Source organism: Poecilia formosa, unplaced genomic scaffold (genome assembly GCF_000485575.1).
Source record: "Poecilia formosa unplaced genomic scaffold, Poecilia_formosa-5.1.2 Scaffold144, whole genome shotgun sequence".
In the NCBI taxonomy this organism is placed as follows: Eukaryota; Metazoa; Chordata; class Actinopteri; order Cyprinodontiformes; family Poeciliidae; genus Poecilia; species Poecilia formosa.
In genome coordinates this window covers 1128081-1147832 of record NW_006800083.1, presented here as the reverse complement: position 1 = coordinate 1147832, position 19752 = coordinate 1128081, and the positions used below count along the sequence as shown (strand labels likewise).

The window sequence follows — 19752 nt, the reverse complement described above, 5'->3', positions numbered from 1 at the left end:
ACATAAAAGTAGACGATGTAATGTCAACTTCAATCTTCAAGTCAACTAATCTTTGAATAAATAAATGTAATCTCAGCGCCTGACACAAAAACTATCAAATATTTAAATTGCGGGAGGGCATGGATTATGCGGAACCTTTTACCCTACTGAAAGGGAAAGAACCGAAGGTGAACAGGCAAAATCAAGACGTGCTTAAAAACGTTTCAGCTGTGTCCGGCGTAGTTCAGCATGTGCTAAATAATGACAAATAAAATGATCTGAAAATCATGAGGTAATAGTGCCTAAAAAAGCAATTATATACTTCTGGTACATGAATGGCATTAATAGATCTACACATTATACAAGTAACTAAAATAAACGGATTACACAAGAACAGACCTTGTTTGAAAATTACCTTTACATTGTACCTTCACGCTAAAGCCACAAGAGGGCACTGCAGTAGCACAAGACTGAAAAGATTGAACCCAAAGAAACAAACGTCAACAGAGCAAATTACCCCCTTCTGAAAAATTATTTTTATTTATTTTTTAAAAATTTTATGCAGGATTTATGGCTGAAAAGCAGCCATAAATCCTGGTGCCATTGAAATCGTGGTGTATGTGCATTTTAGGAGCACATTCACCCTCAACATATTTTCTGGCAAAACATTTAGATTTATCACACCAAGAACTGTTATTTTAATTGATAGCATCTTACCCAAAGTTTGGATTAGAAAAGTTTAACAAGGTTTATCAGTTAAAATTGACATGCAGACAAAGTCTAATATGCAAGTGCAAGTATACGATGTTCAAACATAAAGACAAAATTTCATTTATTCAATAAGTGTTTATTTTATTCAGACATCAACCAAGTGATGGAAATGAATAAGGCACAGAAGGCATTTCAAAATAAAATGAACGACAATGGAAAGAGCATGTTAATTCATTTTTAAAAACTCACGCAGAATAAATAAAAAATTAAAAAAAAAAAAATCACACCACAATTAGTAGTGGAATGTCATAAGCCAGTGATTTATGCTATTATTAGTAAATACCTAAAACGGGTGCCATTTGTGCTACCTGGTTAATCTAAATTTACACACTGGAAACAAACATCTTCATAGCTTTTACATCACATGAAATGGATGTGCAGATTACTGTTTATAAAGAGGGATGGAAGAGCGCTGCATTACACCATTGACAATACTCTGCAAATAAGGAAAGATTAACAACCTGCAAGTCTTGGAAAAGAATTTTACCTACAAAGAAAGTGGATCTCATCCATTACCCATCAACTCCAATGCAACCTGTTCAACACCCCTCTCATGTCAAAACTACTTAGATTGACACATAGACCAATTAAAAGCCCTGATGCATCTTTAAAAAGGTAATGAATCTTCAAAGAAATTAAAATGCTTTGAGTGCTTGACCAGATGCTAGCGGTTGTGCTAACGGAAACGACTCATTTTGGTTCACATCTGTCCCCAGATAAAAATATCTTCTCACAGAATAAAGGAGCACACTTAATAGTACTTTCAATAAACCTACCGGGCTACAAATACATAAAAGGTCAACTTTGTAAAAATCAATTCTCATCTTTGCTGTACCAGTTCAGATCCATCCTATCCACAGTTTTGGACAGCGACTAAAAGGAAGCTGCACAAACACCACAGCAGGTCGGTGGCTAGCATCAACATTAAGCTTCAAAAGCAAACGCATCCACCTCCTCTCAGAAATAATCTCCACTCTCTGACCAAGCAGGAGCACAAAAAACATCTGATAAAACACTACAACAATAACAGCATTCGGTAGATGTTCAGGTTTCAGTGATGCATTTTAAAAAGCCCAAAGAGGAGGAGGTCTTGCTGATGACCTCCGGCCCAGAAACTACCACTCAGGTGGGCTATAAACAAAAAAATAGGCCAGAGAAACGATTACCAAGTCTATAGATGTTTCTGTTTGAGAAGAGAAGCAAAAAAAATAAAAAAGTGAGCTTGAACTGACTTTCAGTGCAACTTAAGTGGGCACATCAGGACAGGATGGCCCTCTAATCTCCTCCTCCTTCACTGAAGCAGCCTCCTGCTCCCAGCCACCTCCAGCTCCACGCTGGACAAGAAGCGCCTGGACAGTCGATGGGAGTCGTAGTTCAGCTCCGTTATGTAGACTGTGCTAGTTGTCTTGGGGTAGATGATCGTGGTGCTCCTGTAGCGGTTGGGTCGATGGCGGGGCTGGAAGTCCAGCTGGGTCTTGTAGTGACGCCACGTACTGTGCGGTAAAGCCACAATTGTCTGCTGGCAGTGCTGGAGGCCCTGGCCCCTCGGCTGGAGGGCCACATTTTGGATGAAGTGACGTTCTGAGTCATAGTTCACGAATGACGTGTATCTGGAGATGAGATAAAGTGTTAGTGAACAAGCATCAAGACTTCAATCAACTACTGAACCGTAGCGAACCCGTGTTTCACCAAAAGGTCACCAGCAGTTACCCAGAGTTTATATAAAGTATGAATGGATTTAGATTTTCCCCTTGAGGCTTGCAGCCAATCAGAGCTAAATTAAGAGTAAAGTCCAATTTAAACGGCATGAAACAACTACTGTATAGTCTCTAATTTTTTTTAAATGAAAATGTTATTTTATGAATCATTTAACCTTTATTATAACAAGTACATTTTTTCACCAAACTATCCTTAAATTTTAAGTACTTTTCAGAGCACTCCATAGGGCAGCATTGGGCCCTAGACAGCATATATACCGATTATGTCTTTTACTTGTTCTGATAAGGTCAACCTACCTCAGTTCTTTTGATGGTAGCAAATCAAGGGCTATGCCTTCTCCAAAGGATAGAGGCTGCAGTTGTGGGAGATTTCCACTTGTTGAAGCTGAGATCTAAATAAATAAATACATTTCTTATAAACCCACCACATGCAGAAATATCAACCTGAGGCATGAGCATCAACAAAGTTTTGCATAATTTTCTGTAGAAAGGCAGTTGGAATCATATTTGAGAAAAATGGGAGCATTTGTCTTTTATTATCCAAAATAGAATTGGGATAGCATTTATCTAGAATGTAAAATAAAATATCAAAGTCTCAACTTCACCAGCCCAAGTATTTTACACTACATTACATATAATCAAATGCAGTCTTGACTCCTAAAAAACATTTCAAAAGTGCAAAAACAGCCCTTTAAATCTAGCTCAAAATCTTTGGCTACAAACTAAATAGCACATTTCATTACAACACTAGTCACCTGCCCATAAATTTGGCATGCAAAAAGATATAGGCAACTCCTAGAGCTACAACTTATATTGGTGGAGTCCTCCTGCCACCCCAAAATTGTGCCGCTCTGGGGGTGAGCCATAATGCCTATATCAAAATCATCGCCGAGTCAAATATGGTACTAATATAATCAGTAAACCGGAGCTTACAAGTATATCCTACTGGTTAAAAGATCTATAAAAATAAATAAATAAATAAATAAATACTTGATTGGGGGGAAAAAAGAACCAAAAACATGCCCTGTGACCCGACTTAAAAGTTAGATTATTATTAAAAATTTATTAAAAAAGCATGAAACATCTGAACTCTGAGTTTATAACATCGAGTATAACATCGGGTATATTGTAAAGCACAGGAGATAATACATACCAGAGAGGCCCTTCCTTCTTCCTCAGACACCAGGTTCACACCACCGGCTTTCTCTGCACCCACGGGCTGCAACCAGGCGCTTGGGCTCGGACTCGGGGGTAGACCAGAGTCCGGGCTATCGAGTCCTCTATCAGTCCTGGTGCAGCTCATATCCAGAGGATCTCCGTCTATTACATTTGGCAAGTCCAAGCTACCAACCATTTCTGGTCTTAAGTTGCAAAAAGTCCAGCTGACGCCGCCTGTGACAGAGAAAGCCTCCTAGATTTCGTGTCCCCTCGTGTTACCGCAAAAACCTCTTCCCGTTCTGAACGCAGGGCTGCAGGCTGGAAATATCATTAACCTGAGGGGGGGTTGGACTCAACCCCCGAACAGCTCCACTGCCTTTCAGCTTCCTTCACTTTAATTGTAAAGCTCCCCAGACTCCCCAAGCCTCACGCCAAACGTACAAGTTACAGTGGGAACGTTCATTTACATTTGTGCAGGAATCAAAGAGACTGCGTTAGACCAGCCACCCGCGGCTGCTCTTCAAACTTCAGGCCCCTCGAAGGGGGGCTTCCACAACCACAAACACAGGAAAGGAAACGCCTTTTCAAGCGCTGATTGGTTGGAAGATAATTGGCAAGAAGAGGCCAGGCCAGGATTTGGGAATTTTTCCAGACCTACATTGAAATTGGACCTTGTTAAGCTTAGGTTGATATGCTTTCCTGGTATTGTGCACAGCGTGCAAGTAAAACACCACCCACCTACTTAGATAGAGAGAATAAGGGGGACGGAATCAGTGGAAATGTTTTAATAACCTTGGATTTGGAGTGTACAATTCAGACACCAGAAATAAGAAGCATGGTGAACCTGGAGGACTGGAATTAAAATAAATAGGTGCAGTAAATGAATAGTTCTCTTTATTGCAGAGACTCTTACACATGATGCATTCTCTGATAACTGATCAGACTTGTGTAACCTAATTTCTAAATATTGAACTGTTACGAAAACAAATAATTACCTGCACTTAATCACGCGTGTTGCAATATGCACACTCATGTCAAATTTTGACATTTTTCAGGTTACAACCACTAACTTCTGTGTGCGTTACTGGGAATCTGTAGACCAACACAAAGTAGTGCGTAATTGTGAAGTGGAAGTAATACGTTTTATTCATATATAAAAAACTGAAAATTCTTGCAATCATTTGTATCCCCTTTTACTGTTGATGTTCTTTAACAAACCTTCAAGCAGCAGCTATTTATACAGACATTAAATCACACATATGTGGACACCATTAAGAAACTGACTACAATAGATTTTATCCAGGGGCATCAGAGTAGGCTGCAAACAAATGCACAGCACAATTTTCAGACTCTCAATTATGAAAAGCATTATTTTCCTTCCACATCACAGTCATGTACTACTTTATGTTGATCTAAATAACATATATGCGAGTTTGGAGCAGGAAGGGTGATAGAACATGAACAAGTTGAAAGGCTACGAATAAATTTGCAAGACATTGCATGTGATCGTCTGCTCACTGAAACAGCAGATCTGTGCCAGACGTATGTGATGATTGTAGGCCACTGCTCTTTCAACATCAACACCCGAGAGAAAAGTCCCCTTTAAAGATGACACAAATAACATGTCAGTTCGCTCTCCTCCATGCTTAAGCAGTTCATTCAAAGATACACCATCCTCCTCTTAATATTCAGAAACAGTAAATTTAATTAACATCTTAGAATCATCCATGATTAGGTACATTAAGGAGCAGCAGGAGACACTCCGAGCAGAATTTAATCAGCAGTAGTACGTTAGGCCATCTGAGATCATTGACGTTAGTGTCACAGAAACAACAGTGGAAATTTACAGAAATACAGGACGTGCGCAACAGCAACAAACCGTTGAGGAAGTTTCTTCATAACCGAGCATCGGACGGGTTTGTGTGATACCATCGCTTAGAAAGCTTAGCCAACTTCTTCCCCTTTCTGTAGCTCTCCGCTCTAACTGAATCGAGTCTAATGAAGTCTTTGAGACGAATAACTGCAAAACACCTAAAAGGCGCCAGCAGCGCCTGTTGTGATCAAGATCTGAGTCTCTTCACAGTCTCTTTTTGATGAGCTTCTCCAGCTTGCGGATACGAGACGACTCTTGCTCTGGGGTGGGGGCACTGAAGGACAGGGATGGGCCGCTGTCAGATCCAGAGGGCGGAGTGGGTAACCTCTGCCTGAAGAGCTCCAGCATGCTGCTTTGTTCACTGCGCTTCAGACCCTGCACACCCACACAAACCCGCACCAAAAACACAATGAGTATAAAAAGAAACAATTACAGAACATGCTTGAGGGTGTGGGTCTAGCATTCAGTGCCAGTTCCAGGACTTTCTCTTACGCTACCAGTTTGGGTTAATTTATAAGGAAGGGGAAAAAAAAAGCGTACGTAGGTTTAAAGAGCAATGAAGGGCAAAATAGCTGAACTTAAAAACTCTTAAGTGAATCAAGCTACAGCAAGATTTTATAACCTCTAAAACTGTCTGTCATGCCATTCGTATAGTTTAAAGTCCCTTTATCGAGACTCCAGAAAGAGTGACCAGATCTGTGTGGAGCACAGAGTAACCCTTCCACCTGCTGCTGCACACTGCTGGTCAGCGGGCTAAAATGCCAACAAGACATGTTAGTGGCTTGTTAAAACAAAAAAAAACAACAACAACAAAAAAAAAAATCACTGCTTCCATTGTTATGCAGCCGACTGCAGGTTGTACCGGAGCAGACGGCCCAACTAATTAATTACTTTCAACTTGTTGTACCTATGTCAAGTGAACTTTCAAGAATTGTACTGGACTTGAACACATCACAGTATGAAAGCTGGATATAATCTCAAAAGCTCCTGTAAAATGTGTGATGGAAGATGCACTTACACAACCTGTTGCTGCAACAGAATAATGCAAAGAATGTAGTCCAACAATAAATGGTAAGATTGGGGCATCAATGCACTTATTAAAATCCTCCAGTCAGACTTTTATTTCACATAAAAAAAAATCCATAATATTAAAAGAACAACAAAATTGTGAAAAGAAACGTTACATTGTTCTCACTGTTGATCAAGGACTGAAAGACTGCTTTCAACTAAAGGCTAATTTAAATTACAATTAGTCATTTTAGACCTCCTTTCAGTTCACTGGAACGAATTATCATAAACTAGGACAATAAAACGATTTATTTAAAACATGGGTAGAACCAACCAACTTGCCTTCATATCCAAAATCTTTTGGAAGGTCTCCGGGTTGCCATCGGCCAGAAGTTTGATGTAGTTATCAACGAACACCACCGGTGGTTCATGTGGGGCCATCACCACCTGTGGAAACATTTAGAGTTTATTGCAGTTTTCAACCTTTCCACTTGTTCAGTTAAGCACCATAAGACCACAAAAGAGGTCTTTGAGCAATCCCACATGGGGCCTCGGTGCTCCACACACAGGACCATTTGATTTAACCAAGTCAAAGAAGCTGCATGTGAAGTCAGGATTCTGGTTTTATTTATTCTTCGTACTGCTTACATTTTCACCGTTTGCAAACCAGTTACATCATGCCTGAGCGGACAGGAAATAGTTTCACAAGAAATCTTTTCAAAATAAAAATTGATATGGGTTATGAAAAGACACAAACATTATTTTTCTTTTTTTTTTTACTTTATTCTTTAATAAAGTGTGACTGACAGCATCTACAGAGCTACCTGTTCACAAAATCCTCCCCTCAATATTCCAACAACAACATGCTATATATATGAACACAAGCTTAGCATCTTTTACGCATATTAAAATCCATGAGCTGCACACGGAGCATACAGGAATCACAGCAGGACAGGAATGGAGGGAAGAGCAGGCGGGAGAGGCTCAGGATTCCCTGGAATTCTCTGTTTTCTTACGGGACCTGCTAACTGAGTGATTTACTTTGCAACTGTCCTGGAAGCGGGCCAAGAGAAAGGCCGACGGGGACCGCGGACATAAAAAAGGGAAAGAAATTGGAAGAGTTAGGAATGAAAAAGGGGCATTAAACGTTAGAGCGAGAAATGGAGAAAAATTCAGCCTGGACAGGGGTGGAGATGGGGCTGCCTTTGAAATGCTCCCCAGAAAGAAAACTTCAGAAGAAGAGAAGAAAGCTGGAGCTATGGTGGGCTGGGCTGAGAGAGTGTGGAAAACAGCCACGTCTCACAGGCATTGTGCAGGCCAGGAGAGGCCATCTCAGACAGACAGAGAGAGTCTTATGTTCTTTGAACATAACTGAGCTCTGGCTCACAACACAGCGAGCCCAAACAGATTCATTTTTTAACGCTCAAAGCAAAGAATCTGACAGCTGCTATTAGGAGACGGGATCTTTACTCAACTTTCTCTAGTGCTTCTGCTTCTTTAATGACAGGAGCTTTACATTTTATGTTGTCGCTTGCATATCTTTGCACTCGATTTGTCTTAATCACGGCTCACTACCGTTACTCATCCCTAAGGTTTTAAAGCTTTATTTTTTTTTTTCTATTACTGCGACTCGTATTTGTGGCAAACCTTTGTCTTTCTTTGGTCCTCTGTTTTAGTGACATTTTCAGTGACATTTTACAGGTGGGGATTCAAGGCTCCACTGATCCCTGGGGTTGCTGTAAATATGTGTCTGGTAAACCCTTTCGCAAATCTTTCCGTGATCCAGCAGTGGCAAGCCCACACAGAATCAGAGTCCTACTTATTCTGTTGTAGCAGGACATTCTTTATCTTTTACGGCTTTGTCCTCTCTTTGTCAGTCATCCTGATTGAGATTTTTTTGTTTTTGCTGTGCTTGCGACCCCAGTCCTGTTAGTAGCTTAATTCCTGCAAAGCTTTAGATGTTGGACAGATGGCCTCACGTTTACTCTGAAATACTTTGGTATACAGTGGGGTTTGAAGTGTATTCAGTGAATCTCCCATGCCAATGTCCAGTAAGTACAACTCATTGCTTCTCCACCACCATGCTTCCTAAGTGGTATGAGGTGTATGTGCCAATATGCTGTGTTTCGTGTTCTTCAAACAAAACAGTTGTTTTCTGGCTGTACAAGTGAACTTTAGTTTCATCTGTCCAAAGGACATTGGTCAGTTTAGTTTTTTCAATAGACCCATGTGCCTCAACTGGCCTGAAACTTTAGTCTTTTTTTCCTATCATGCCACTCAAAATCTTGAAACAAAGACATTTCTGGTGACTCACATCCAGGGTTTGTTCCACCTGCTCTATGACACTAAAGATCAGGACTTATAAAGACATGGCCAATTGAAAACTTGCTATTAATCCAGCAGGACCCAGACTAGAGACCTGTGGCTATGCGTTGTTGTTTGGTGGAATATTTGGCATTTATATTTGTTTATTGTGCTGTTCTGAATCTTTTAACATGCAAACAAAAGCCTGCAGAGTCTGAGATGGAGATCTGCGTTTTTTTGTTTTGCAATTTCTGAGTGTTGCACAATCTAACCTTGTGGTGATTTCGCTGAGATGTTCACTCCTTGAAAAATTGTCTTAAATTACACAAGTGAATAATCATTCTCATTGTAAAATTAACTTTGAATTATGTGGAAATGTCCTTATGACCCTTCCCAGGTTGACGGCAACAAGCAATTGCTTCTATTCCTTCTTGGCATTGTGCTTATAAAAACCTGTATACTCCACACTTGCAAATTTTGAAAACCGTAGTGAACATCGCTGGATATCAGTAAATCAATTGCATTTGATTTGCAGTACCTGACTGCTACTGTTGCTTAACTTTACTTAAATCCAACTAAAGCAGCAAGGATGTATGTAGTTGCTTCTCATTACATTAATGACATTAAAACTTTCTTTTTTCTATAACTTTGTTTTCAATCCATTAAGCTCAAGCAGTCTTGCTGCAGAAAACACAATGATGCAGGGAGACAAAGCAATAGATTAGAAAGTGCACAGTTCAGAGCATGTAGCAACGGATATTTCCCAAATGAAAACAGATCATACTTATGCAACGGTGAATAAATGCTAATGCTTAGAAAAGCTGATTTGAATATCATACAAAAGGGATCAAGACTTTTGTAAATCTAATTTACCTCCCTGGATTAGCTACATATGCTCTCAAGGGTATAAAACACAACCTAAAACAATACTGCTTCAGTATAAAGCACTGGCTGCTCTGAAATTAAATAAACGTGGAGCCGGCAGCCGTGACTGTCTCACAACAAGCATTAAACACTTGTGAAGCTCCTGCAACTCTCACTCTAAACTTTAGCTTTACTGTAAGGGTAAACCGGATTTAATTCGAGTCCACAGCATCCTGAAGTGCAATTTGAAACCATCATTGAGTGAAGGTAGAGGAATTCCTGTGTTGACCTTCTTACAATAGGTTTGTCTTTGAGAAGTCTGAGCCCAAGGTGGAAGCAATTACCTGGGAGGAACATCAATGTTACATAAAGTCAATGGCTGAAATGCTGGCCACAAGCCACAAGTTTCTCTTTCCTCTCAGTCAAAAGCCAAAAATCATCGGAGTAAACCAGTGCTTGAGTCTTTCCGGAGAGCCTGCCACAATACTGAGAAATCATCCTTTTATCTTGGTTTAGCTTTGATAAAATACTCAAGGTACCCACTCATTTTTCATGTGAAAATCCTGCTCTTTTGAAGGCGCACAGTGCCTCAGCCCTTTTTAGCAGAATATTAAGAGCAAAAGTCCAACATTTCTCCACAACTTATTAGCAGAAATTTCTAAATCGGAAGGAAACGACGAACGGAGGAGGGAGAAATTCTGGAATTGCACTTATTACAGTTTGCTTTTTCCAGACCTGGAAACTATTTTAATCCAATATACTGCCGCTCATGAAAAAAATGTTTAACACATTACATGTGCAGCATTGCTGTATTTCAGTCACTTGGGTTGTTTTCTGTATCTGCCGTTGCAAAAATTGTACTCCTATAGAACGCTTGGCACTAACGATTTTCTGCTTATATCTCTTCTCGTACATAATGTCAAGCCTTCACAATGAGATTTTCTACCCTGCTTTCAGAGTAATGCACTTTAATCAATCTAAGGCCTGTATGCAGCCTTATCTCCGTCTGACTTCTTCAGAAACTGGATAGATCCATTCTAGTTAAATTGGGCCTTCAGGCAATCAAATATATATAAAAAAAAGGAGTGGGCCGCTTTGAATGAATTTATGCAACCTCGAAAAGGGAAGATATGTTAAATTTGAATCAGATGAGATGAATGGAAAATAATTTATATATATTTAGGCTACTCCTGCAGAGGACCCTGTCAAAGCTTAAAGAGACCACAGAGAACAGACGGCGACACAAAACCAAATATGAAATGGCTGACAGGCGGGCTTGTCTGTGTCGGTGTCTGAGACGACGCGAGTGTGCCACAAGGCCTTCATCTAAGACAGGCTCACTTATCTCCTGGTCTCCCAGTCAAAAAGGGCTAAGGCAGCACAATCACAGCGGATCAGGCTCACTGTAAACACAAAGAAAGACCAGCCCGAGGAAGGAAAGAAGCCCCCCTGGGAGTCCAGTAAAAATCAAGGGAGCATGTGACTTTCTCTACACCCCAGAGATGGTTAATTAGGGCGTGGTTTGTGTGTGGCCGCCACATACCGGTGTCCTCCAGAGCCTCATAAGGTAATTCTGAGAAAAGGCAAAATGTCTGTCCTGTGATTGCCCTCTTCGCTGGAAACATCATCCAATTTGCAATGCGGTGCACTGCATGTGTGGGAGGAGGGTGTTGTCACGAGCAGACACTCACACACACACACACACACACGCGCACACGCACACCTTTTCACAGGCACAACCACACGCTGGTTTTAAAGGTATATGCCTGGTCTTGGCCTGTTGCTCATTCATTAAACCAGTGCAGCTCCAGTCCTGTTTTCTTCTTGCCTCATGTGAGATAAGCTATTTTGTGGAAACATGCTCATAAAGTGCTATTGTGAGAGGGGATAAAGACACAATTAAAGGGCTATTCTGCCAAAAATAAACTCGCAGTGGATAATCTGCTCAAGTGACTAACTCGAGGCAAGCATTTAAAGCTGGCTCAGTGGTTCGACCACAAACACTGAGGGGAGAACTGTTTGTTTGGTCTGTTCTTGCTTCCCATGGTGGAACCTCGATCAATGGAAAAGCAGCCGTGATTCAGTTTAGTAGAGTCAACATGGGCATGAATGTCACCCATACTGGGCTTTTACTTATTTGAGACAATTCTTTTGTCAGGGTGAAAGGATCAAAAACAATAAACAACAAAGAAAATGCAGAGCGAAAATAAAAAACATAAAGCCGACACCTTTCAATTCAACTGAAATTTGCAACCATCCAGATGTCATCTGAAATAAAGTTTCATGGTTAGACAAGAAAGATTGGATCAGTCTCAGTGACAAGAAGCATGTCTAGAGAAGTAAAGGTCACACTTACAAGCTTATGATCGCTACGGCAAATGTCAAGTTACGCCGTGGCTGAGAGGCTGTTTTGCTGGTGCATTGCAGAAAGGAGACACTGCCCAGCCCAAAGAGGGCAGCACTGAGATGGTTTTAGGAAAAATATTGCAGAACTCGACACATTTCTGAGAAAATGTCAACATTTGCAGAGAAACATATAGATAGCATCTCAAGGACACATTTATGGGCCTTTTCCACTGGCTCTAAAGGTCCAGGCTCCACTCCACTAGTACTCAATAGTCTACTACCTGCAAAATTATAGTGGATTTGGGATTTAGTTACTCTTTAAGTCCCTGGAATGACCTGGAACTCAACCTTACTGAACATTTGTGGACAGTGCCCAGAAGTTGGTTTGGTGAAAATACAAGAACAACCAATTTTATTGAGCCTGACCATTTCTGAAGAACATTGCCAGAACTTGAAGTTTTTTATGTTAATAAAAATGTGTTTTTGGTGCGGTCTGCGTAGGAACATTCATCCAATATTAGTGGAGGAGTACGGTATTTATTTAGCATTGGAGCCTGTGCATAACATCAACCCAGTGTGAGTTACCAAAACTTCCAAAAATAATTTCAAATTCAAACACAACATTTCTGCTTTAAAATTCATTGAAGTTGTGTGATACATAAAGTTTACATTATAAATTAAAACAGTTGAAATAAACCATTAAAACCTAAAACGACATGATGGGTAGATGAAAACTTCTGCCTCCACTCTCTTGTACTTAGTTTTGCCAGTCTATTTTTGGTCAAAAGTCTAAAAGACTTTTTTTTTTGTCTACTTATGTTAGACAAGAAAGTCTAACATAAGTAGACCCGACAGTGAAGAGCTGACATGTTTAACCGGACATGTCAGCTCTTTACTGTCAACTCTACTAAACGGAAATACAGAAAATCTTTTTCAGGCCACACACGTAAGAAGGTTTATCTGAGGAGCCCAGCCTTTAAAGGGCACCAACCCAAAGCTCCGGTTGTAAAAACGACCAACACAGATTGAGCCACCCAAGTTAAATGTCATAAAATGTGAAGTGTCCTATAAGGTCAGCAAATCAGTAATACTGTGTTTAAGTTGGGCAGTCTTGTATATAGAGTCAAACTTAAGATCTCTTAAGAATCCGTCAGTCAAACAGATGCAAAGCAATCCTGAGTTTATCCAAGAAACCTATGTTGTTTAATCCTCAGTGGCATTAAGAGATGAGGCTGAGTTTTTCCAAAATTCATTAAATAAAGCTTGCACTCATTTAATTTTTCCACACACACACCGACTTGAGAAAGAGAATGCATCTGAACAGGGCTGCTGCACAGAAGCCTAGCAAGTGATCGTCCGTACCTTAGCCCAACTCCTCACCTTAAGTATCATCTCTGCACGCGTCATGCCTTTCACTACAATCTTGGTGTAACTGGCAGGCGCCTTTCTGAGCACCTGGGAGCCTATGGATGGAAGATCCAACAAAACCGTCTTCAGGGAGTGTGTATCCAGGAGGAGCTGGTGGAGGAAAATGACCAAATAAACTTATAATGCCACGCAGTAAAATTCTCACCCAGCGGAAATGACCTCAAGAGAACTTGGAGCAAATTAAACCTACCTGCTCGGCTCCCACCATGCTGATAGGCTTACATCTGAACAAGTGGTTAATAAATTTAGGAATGAAAGAGCTAAAAAAGAAAGATAAAAGTGACAAACATTTAGCTCTAACAACTTTAACGCCTTGCGTTAAGAATAAAAGAAAAAGTGCATCTGTGTGTAATACTTTGTAAACTTGATGCAAAACTGTGTGAAGTATTTTCGAGTAGAGGCAAGGTTGTCTCTGATGATGGGCACGTTTTGCTTAATGTGCATGATGATTGATGTGACGTAAGGACTCTGGTCACCCACATGCTCCACGCTCTGCCACGGCATCTGAGGGTCGCAAGAGGGAGAGAGAGAGAGAGAAAGAGTGAGCAGAAGATCTGGTCGCAAACACATCTAATCGCGCGGCTTACATGATGTGACAATCCATTTAATCTAATTACATTACAGACAAAGACAGAATTATAATGTGCTTCTGGGTGGGAGCGATAAGTTCACAAAACCACCAGAAATGCAGTGTTGTAACATCTATTGACATTACAGCTACAGGCAAAAATATGTTTGTCTCTTAATGAATGGCAGCTGTTTGATTTAATTTTATTAAATCTCTGACTGTTTTTATAAACCTTGCTCATAGCACTCAGAGCGGGATCGCAGGCAGCGTCGAGATCCTGAACCAGCAGCTGGATACTGTTTGAGATCACACTGTAAAAAAGAAACAAAAACAAACAAAAAAAAAACCCAGAAAAAATTAAAATGTGGTTGTTGCACAGAAGACGAGTGTGTCTCAGCTCACTGAAAAATGCTTACGTGCTGAAAGTGTCCATCTCCCCGGTCAGATTTATTCTCTCCACCAGGACCTTATCTACTTTTTCCTTCAGCTTTTCCTCCAGCTGAAACATAAATGCACAAGAAATGTAACGCACAACAACACTTTCACTACAACCCTTCAGCTAGGGTGGCTTGAACGCGGTTGCGTATAGCATTAAACGAAACTTTGCATAAACTGTCCTGCAAATGCCAGCCATAATTTATCCACATACCTGTTGCGTGGTGGCCAGACAGTATTCTGCAGTACTAAGGATGCTGCAGATCAGGCAGAGCTCATCTACATTGAACTTCGCTGCTTCATAGCCTTCTTTTTCCTTCAGCAGGCTGGTGATGGTGAGACCCCCGCTGTTACTGCTGGATCTGGACATGTTGGGGGAAAAAAAAAAACAGCAAAAAGAGAAAGAGCAAAAAAGCAAAGGGATTAGGATTCAGAAAGCATTATTAATTTATTTGAATTAGTTGTTTTTATTTAACTCAAAGCATGTACAACCTGAGAAATTGACTGGCAGGCAAAAACTCCACATCCATAAATGACGAAGTGGTAAAAAAAGTAAAAAACTAAGCTTGTCACACAAAACGTCTACACCTAATAGATAATGAATGTTTAGGTTATAATGGATCTCGAGACCGGCATGAAAATAAATCTAATAGTGTATCAGGGTTCATATGATTCTTCACAAGTTACCGAAGTGCTGAGGTAACAAGAGAAACAAGTTGATACGCAACTATTAAGAACGTGGGAGCAAAATGATTCGTTTACAGATACAAAAGGGCAAGAAGGTTGGGAGAAAATGGCAGCACGTCAGTATAAAACAAGAGTTTGAAATGACCTGAAGCCTTTCCAGCCAGCAAGTCTTTTTGTTTAACTAAAATAAACATCGTATTTGACCTTAACTCTTATTCAGCACACACTCATTGCATCAGAGACAAACCCCGGTAACCTCTGTCAGGAGCATGTGAAGCACTTAGGGTGTCAAACCGGCACAAATGTTCGGTGTGAACCACTTAAAAAGCTTCATAATTAGTCTCTCCATCAAATTGTACTAACATTTCTAACCTATCATTTTAGGTGGGTCCAACTGTAACTGCTGGTGGAACTGTCATCCGTTGTTGATAAAAAGGTAAGTGCAATGTTCAGCTGCGCAAACCGAACAGTGGAGTTGATCTGAAGAGGTGGCTAATTTGGAGCACACCGGCAGAGATTATTTGCGGATTCGCTTATATTGGGGCTCAGTAGTAATAATCAACAATAGCCGCTTATGTATGCTGATTGTTAATCAATTTGAGGCCGAGCTGGAGAGGAAACACTGCAGTTTCCTGAGATGGGGGTCGGCTTTACCACGAGTTTCCTTTTTTAAAATTCTAGCCTCTGCCAAATGTAATTTTTTTTTTTTCAGGTGAAGTACATTTTTTTGTAAATAAACAATACAAACTAATTTCAAGGTTCAAGTCCTCTTTACTAATGAAGCATGACATATATTTTGTAAAACTGCAATTGAGTTAAAGTAATGCAGAAAAAGCTGCATGTGTTTTAGGACTGAACTTACTTGTAGTAACATTTGCATTGAAATAATTGTCATTAAGTCTTTTACTGAGGAAACCAAAGCTATAACTAAGTCCATATTTACATAGAATGAAAAGTTTTCTGCCTGTTTAGGTCATTTATTTTAAGCAATTCAGTATTTTTAATTAAATCTACAATGACGGGTTTTGATATCCTGACCAGTGACAATTTCCTTTGGATTGTTTTTCTTCCATCTGACAATCACAGATCAGAGGCAATCAAACCAGAAACCGCCAACTCCAATCTCTGGACTACTGACTGTAGAAACTAACTAAAGTGTTAGAAATGCTAGATAAGAGTACAGTCAGAAAACACATATTTAGTTTTAGAAACATAATAATTTCCCAGATTAAACTGATCTTGACAAAATGAAAGATATTCCTCCATGAATGCATCAGTGTTTTATGAAGAAAATCATGTAATAAAGATTTTGTTGGTAATTTCAGGGGGATTTTTGCTTAATTTTGGAATAATACAACATCCTATTTAGGAAATTAACTCAATATTATTTTGTCTAATGGAACTATAAAAAAAAATAATTCTTGTGCTGTTAGTCTTGAGTATAAAGATGGTTTCCCATTGTGAACATTTCCACAACAAGATGTTTAATAGTTAATGTCAAACCAAAGATCCCCCACCCCCCCATTACAGGCTACATTGCCCTCTCTTTCTTCTAATGTCTCAAAAATATATAAATATTTTTTTTAACTACAGGTAAAAATGACATTTTTTAATAACTTGGCCACAAGGGACATAATTATACACAGATGCAAAAAAAACGGGGTCCAAAGAGGCCACACTGGCGACACAATATTAATAAACGTCATAACACAGACGTGGGCAAAACCACAACATAGTTCAAGCTCCTTTTGAGGGCCCCTTTCAAAACCTCACAAAACAAATTCACAGCACACCCCCACTTGATGGGTGTCTGCAAGTGTGTGGATTTCTAAAGAGTCTCAGTGCATCCATGACAGTATTTGTATACGGCTCAGAATATGGCATGCATTAGTTGCAAACACAATGCTGTAATTAGGGTGCAGGAATATCTCAGTCCGGGTGTGTGTGTGTGTATGCGAGTGTGTGTGCACCACAGCCTAGCTGGGGATGATTTCTGATGTGGCCAATGAGCCAAAGATGTTTTCGCTGGTAGCATATTAGGCTTTGCCACAACATAACCAACTCCAGATCGCTCATGGCATGCCATCCCTTATCCCTCAAACGCAGTGAAGACAGAACATGGTGGTTTCACATATAACTGCAAACCAGGCCTGCAATTTGCCAAAAAGAATGAACAAACACGGGCGTGGCAGGCTCAAACAAATGAGTTTGTTACCATCTAGAAAATTGCAAATTCCCAAAGCTGGGCTTGTTTACAGTGTGGGCGCAAATTCAGTTCTAAACAGCATTTCCAAAAACATCCTCACAGCATTTGAGGTGTTTTGTTTAACAAGTTGTTTACTGAAGTGTTGTAGTTATCATTATGTTAACCGTTAAAGCTAAACAAGAGTTTAAAAAAAAAAAAAAAGCTGCAGCCATGAGTTATCCTAATTAAATGAAGTGTCATTATAAATGCACCCCAATCAAAACCTGCCCAAAACCCATAGTGAGGTAGTTGTTATTATGTATAACTTAGTCATTTGAGTCAGCTGTGTCTCAAATAACTGATTTGAGACACAGCTGATGTGAAGCTAAAACCCACAGGACAGAAGATCTCGAGAACCAGGGTTGGAGACCAATGGAGTAGCTTATATAGAAAATATAATAGCTTTGAGAAGTGTTTAGTAATTAGTTAATTTATTTTTGTAACTTTTTGGAAAAAAAACAAAAAAAACACTGAGTATTTTTAGTGCACCATACACTTTACACTGGAATAATATTTAAAACTATAATTTTTTATTGCAATCTTTCAAATGTCAGAGTTTGTACCTTTTTTTTTAAAGTTTCTCTGATTATTATTATTTCTTTTTTTACAAATTAGGTCAGAGGTTAAGATCAGACAGCTATTTACTGTTTGAGCAGCCTAGTTAGCAAATACTTTGACTGGAATCATTTTTGAATGACTACTTTTTACTTCTACTTGAATAAACATATATTTAGGTAAAGCAACTGTTGAGGACAAGTTTTGGCTACTCTACCCACCTCTGACAGCTAAAATCACAAACTACCAGATTAATCCCATTTTCTGGTTCAATTTGATTAACGCCAAACCCATAGAATCAAGTTTTCACTTAAATCAAACCTTTCTCACAACGTGAAGTAGGAACTGTCAACGTGTCGCCTCATATCCTGATTTAAATACAGTTTCAGCGCTAATACCACTGAAGCACACAAAGGCCCATCTTATATCTGAAACAAGTAACCTCAATGATCCTTAACTTTTTGGAAAATGGCTGTCCCGCTGCATCTGGAATAAAACTAACACAGAATTTGAGAAAATGAACATCATGCTGACAGTCAAATATGGTGGAGGTATTTGAGTTATGCAGCAGAGAAATGACTGGAAGCCCGACAAAGATTCTGGCTTTTCCCAGTCAAAGCCTGAACTTCAGTTCCATTGTAAGTAATGTGCCACCACATTACCTCAAGAAGACCATTCATGTTTGAACCCGAATTCTAATAAAGCGATGTAAAACACTCAGTGCTGGTCAAACCCTAGTTAAGCAAATACTTCATGTCAGCTGCTGCCCCCAAGGGCGACACAAGCAGTTATTAGGTTTAAGGGATAATCTCTTTATCACACAGGGCCACGTTTTATGTGTTTAAATAATATTTTCATATTAATCACTGACCTGGAACATTTAAGTGTGATCGAAAAGCAAAAGCAGAAGAAATCTGCATGCACATAGTTATTCAAAGTACTGTGTATGATTACTCAAGGTTTGCTTTGAAGTTACAGAGTTAATATTTTTATGTTTTTAATATCTTATATTAGTGATTAGCATGATAAGGATGGCTAGTTTTACCAAAACACTTCTAAGATTTCCAAATCTTCCATATTTCATTATGGACAGAAGTTGAAGAACTAAAATGATTAAACAGATCCACTTTCTTGTCATCAGGTCTTTGTCTCTTGTAGCCAACTCATACAGAATATGCCTGATTTTGAATGCTCATTGGTAACCGCATCCACACTGAAGAGTGTTGCCATTTACAGCATTCAGGTGTCTTACACTCAGTGATTATATTTCTGAGTTCTCGCCTGAACGGTCACCGGTCAGACAAAGTTGAGCTGAAAATGATTGGATTTGGTTTATCAGCTGATTTCTTAAAGTTTCTCCAGACATTTTTTTTAATTGATCAAACAAACAAACAAACAAAACATTAAATAAAGCGCTCTCACTTTGGCAGGTTGCCAGAAAGGATTTTCCAGGCGTATTCTCTGAGGAACTTCTGGAAGATTGTTGTGAGGGCGATCATGGGTTCCCCAGTGCTCAGATGGGAACACTGGACCATACACTTCTTGTAGTAAACGAAGAGGTCGGCACAGCTGGGCAGCACGGCGCCACCCTCCTCGGTCCCTGCCTTGGGTGGGCCTTGTGCTCGGAAATCAGCCACAAAACGGTCAATCAATTCTCCAAGGTTCCTGCAGATAAAGAGACAGTTAGCCAAAGCCACACAGGTTTTAAAGAGACGCACGCACGCGCACGCGCGCACGCACGCACGCACGCACACACACACACACACGTAAGCAGCAAAATTAGGGCCATTTCAAATGAATTAATTATATAAAA

The 19752-nt window shown here is 39.8% G+C and overlaps 2 protein-coding genes across 3 annotated transcripts in view; both read right to left on the bottom strand.

Annotated features, from left to right (window-relative positions):
- Window positions 1–805: 805 nt before the first annotated feature.
- On the bottom strand, window positions 806–4203 carry rflnb (refilin B). Its single transcript, XM_007563052.2, has 3 exons — window positions 3622–4203; window positions 2766–2860; window positions 806–2360 (listed from the first exon to the last, which is right to left on the bottom strand). The coding sequence occupies exons 1-3, from the start codon at window positions 3820–3822 to the stop codon at window positions 2042–2044; spliced, it is 615 nt and encodes a 204-aa protein (XP_007563114.1). The 5' UTR covers window positions 3823–4203; the 3' UTR covers window positions 806–2041.
- A 195-nt stretch (window positions 4204–4398) lies between these two features.
- The window catches only part of vps53 (VPS53 subunit of GARP complex), a 34006-nt gene continuing 18652 nt past the window's right edge, over window positions 4399–19752 (bottom strand). For both annotated transcript variants that reach the window (XM_007563050.2, XM_007563051.2), the window contains exons 14-22: window positions 19362–19604; window positions 14667–14814; window positions 14434–14516; window positions 14250–14328; window positions 13805–13953; window positions 13640–13709; window positions 13402–13539; window positions 6850–6954; window positions 4399–5874 (exon numbers count right to left, since the gene is read on the bottom strand). In XM_007563050.2, coding sequence (XP_007563112.1) covers window positions 5704–5874; window positions 6850–6954; window positions 13402–13539; window positions 13640–13709; window positions 13805–13953; window positions 14250–14328; window positions 14434–14516; window positions 14667–14814; window positions 19362–19604 — 1186 coding nt within the window. In that variant the 3' untranslated portion in view covers window positions 4399–5703. The remainder of the gene's footprint in view (window positions 5875–6849; window positions 6955–13401; window positions 13540–13639; window positions 13710–13804; window positions 13954–14249; window positions 14329–14433; window positions 14517–14666; window positions 14815–19361; window positions 19605–19752) is intronic.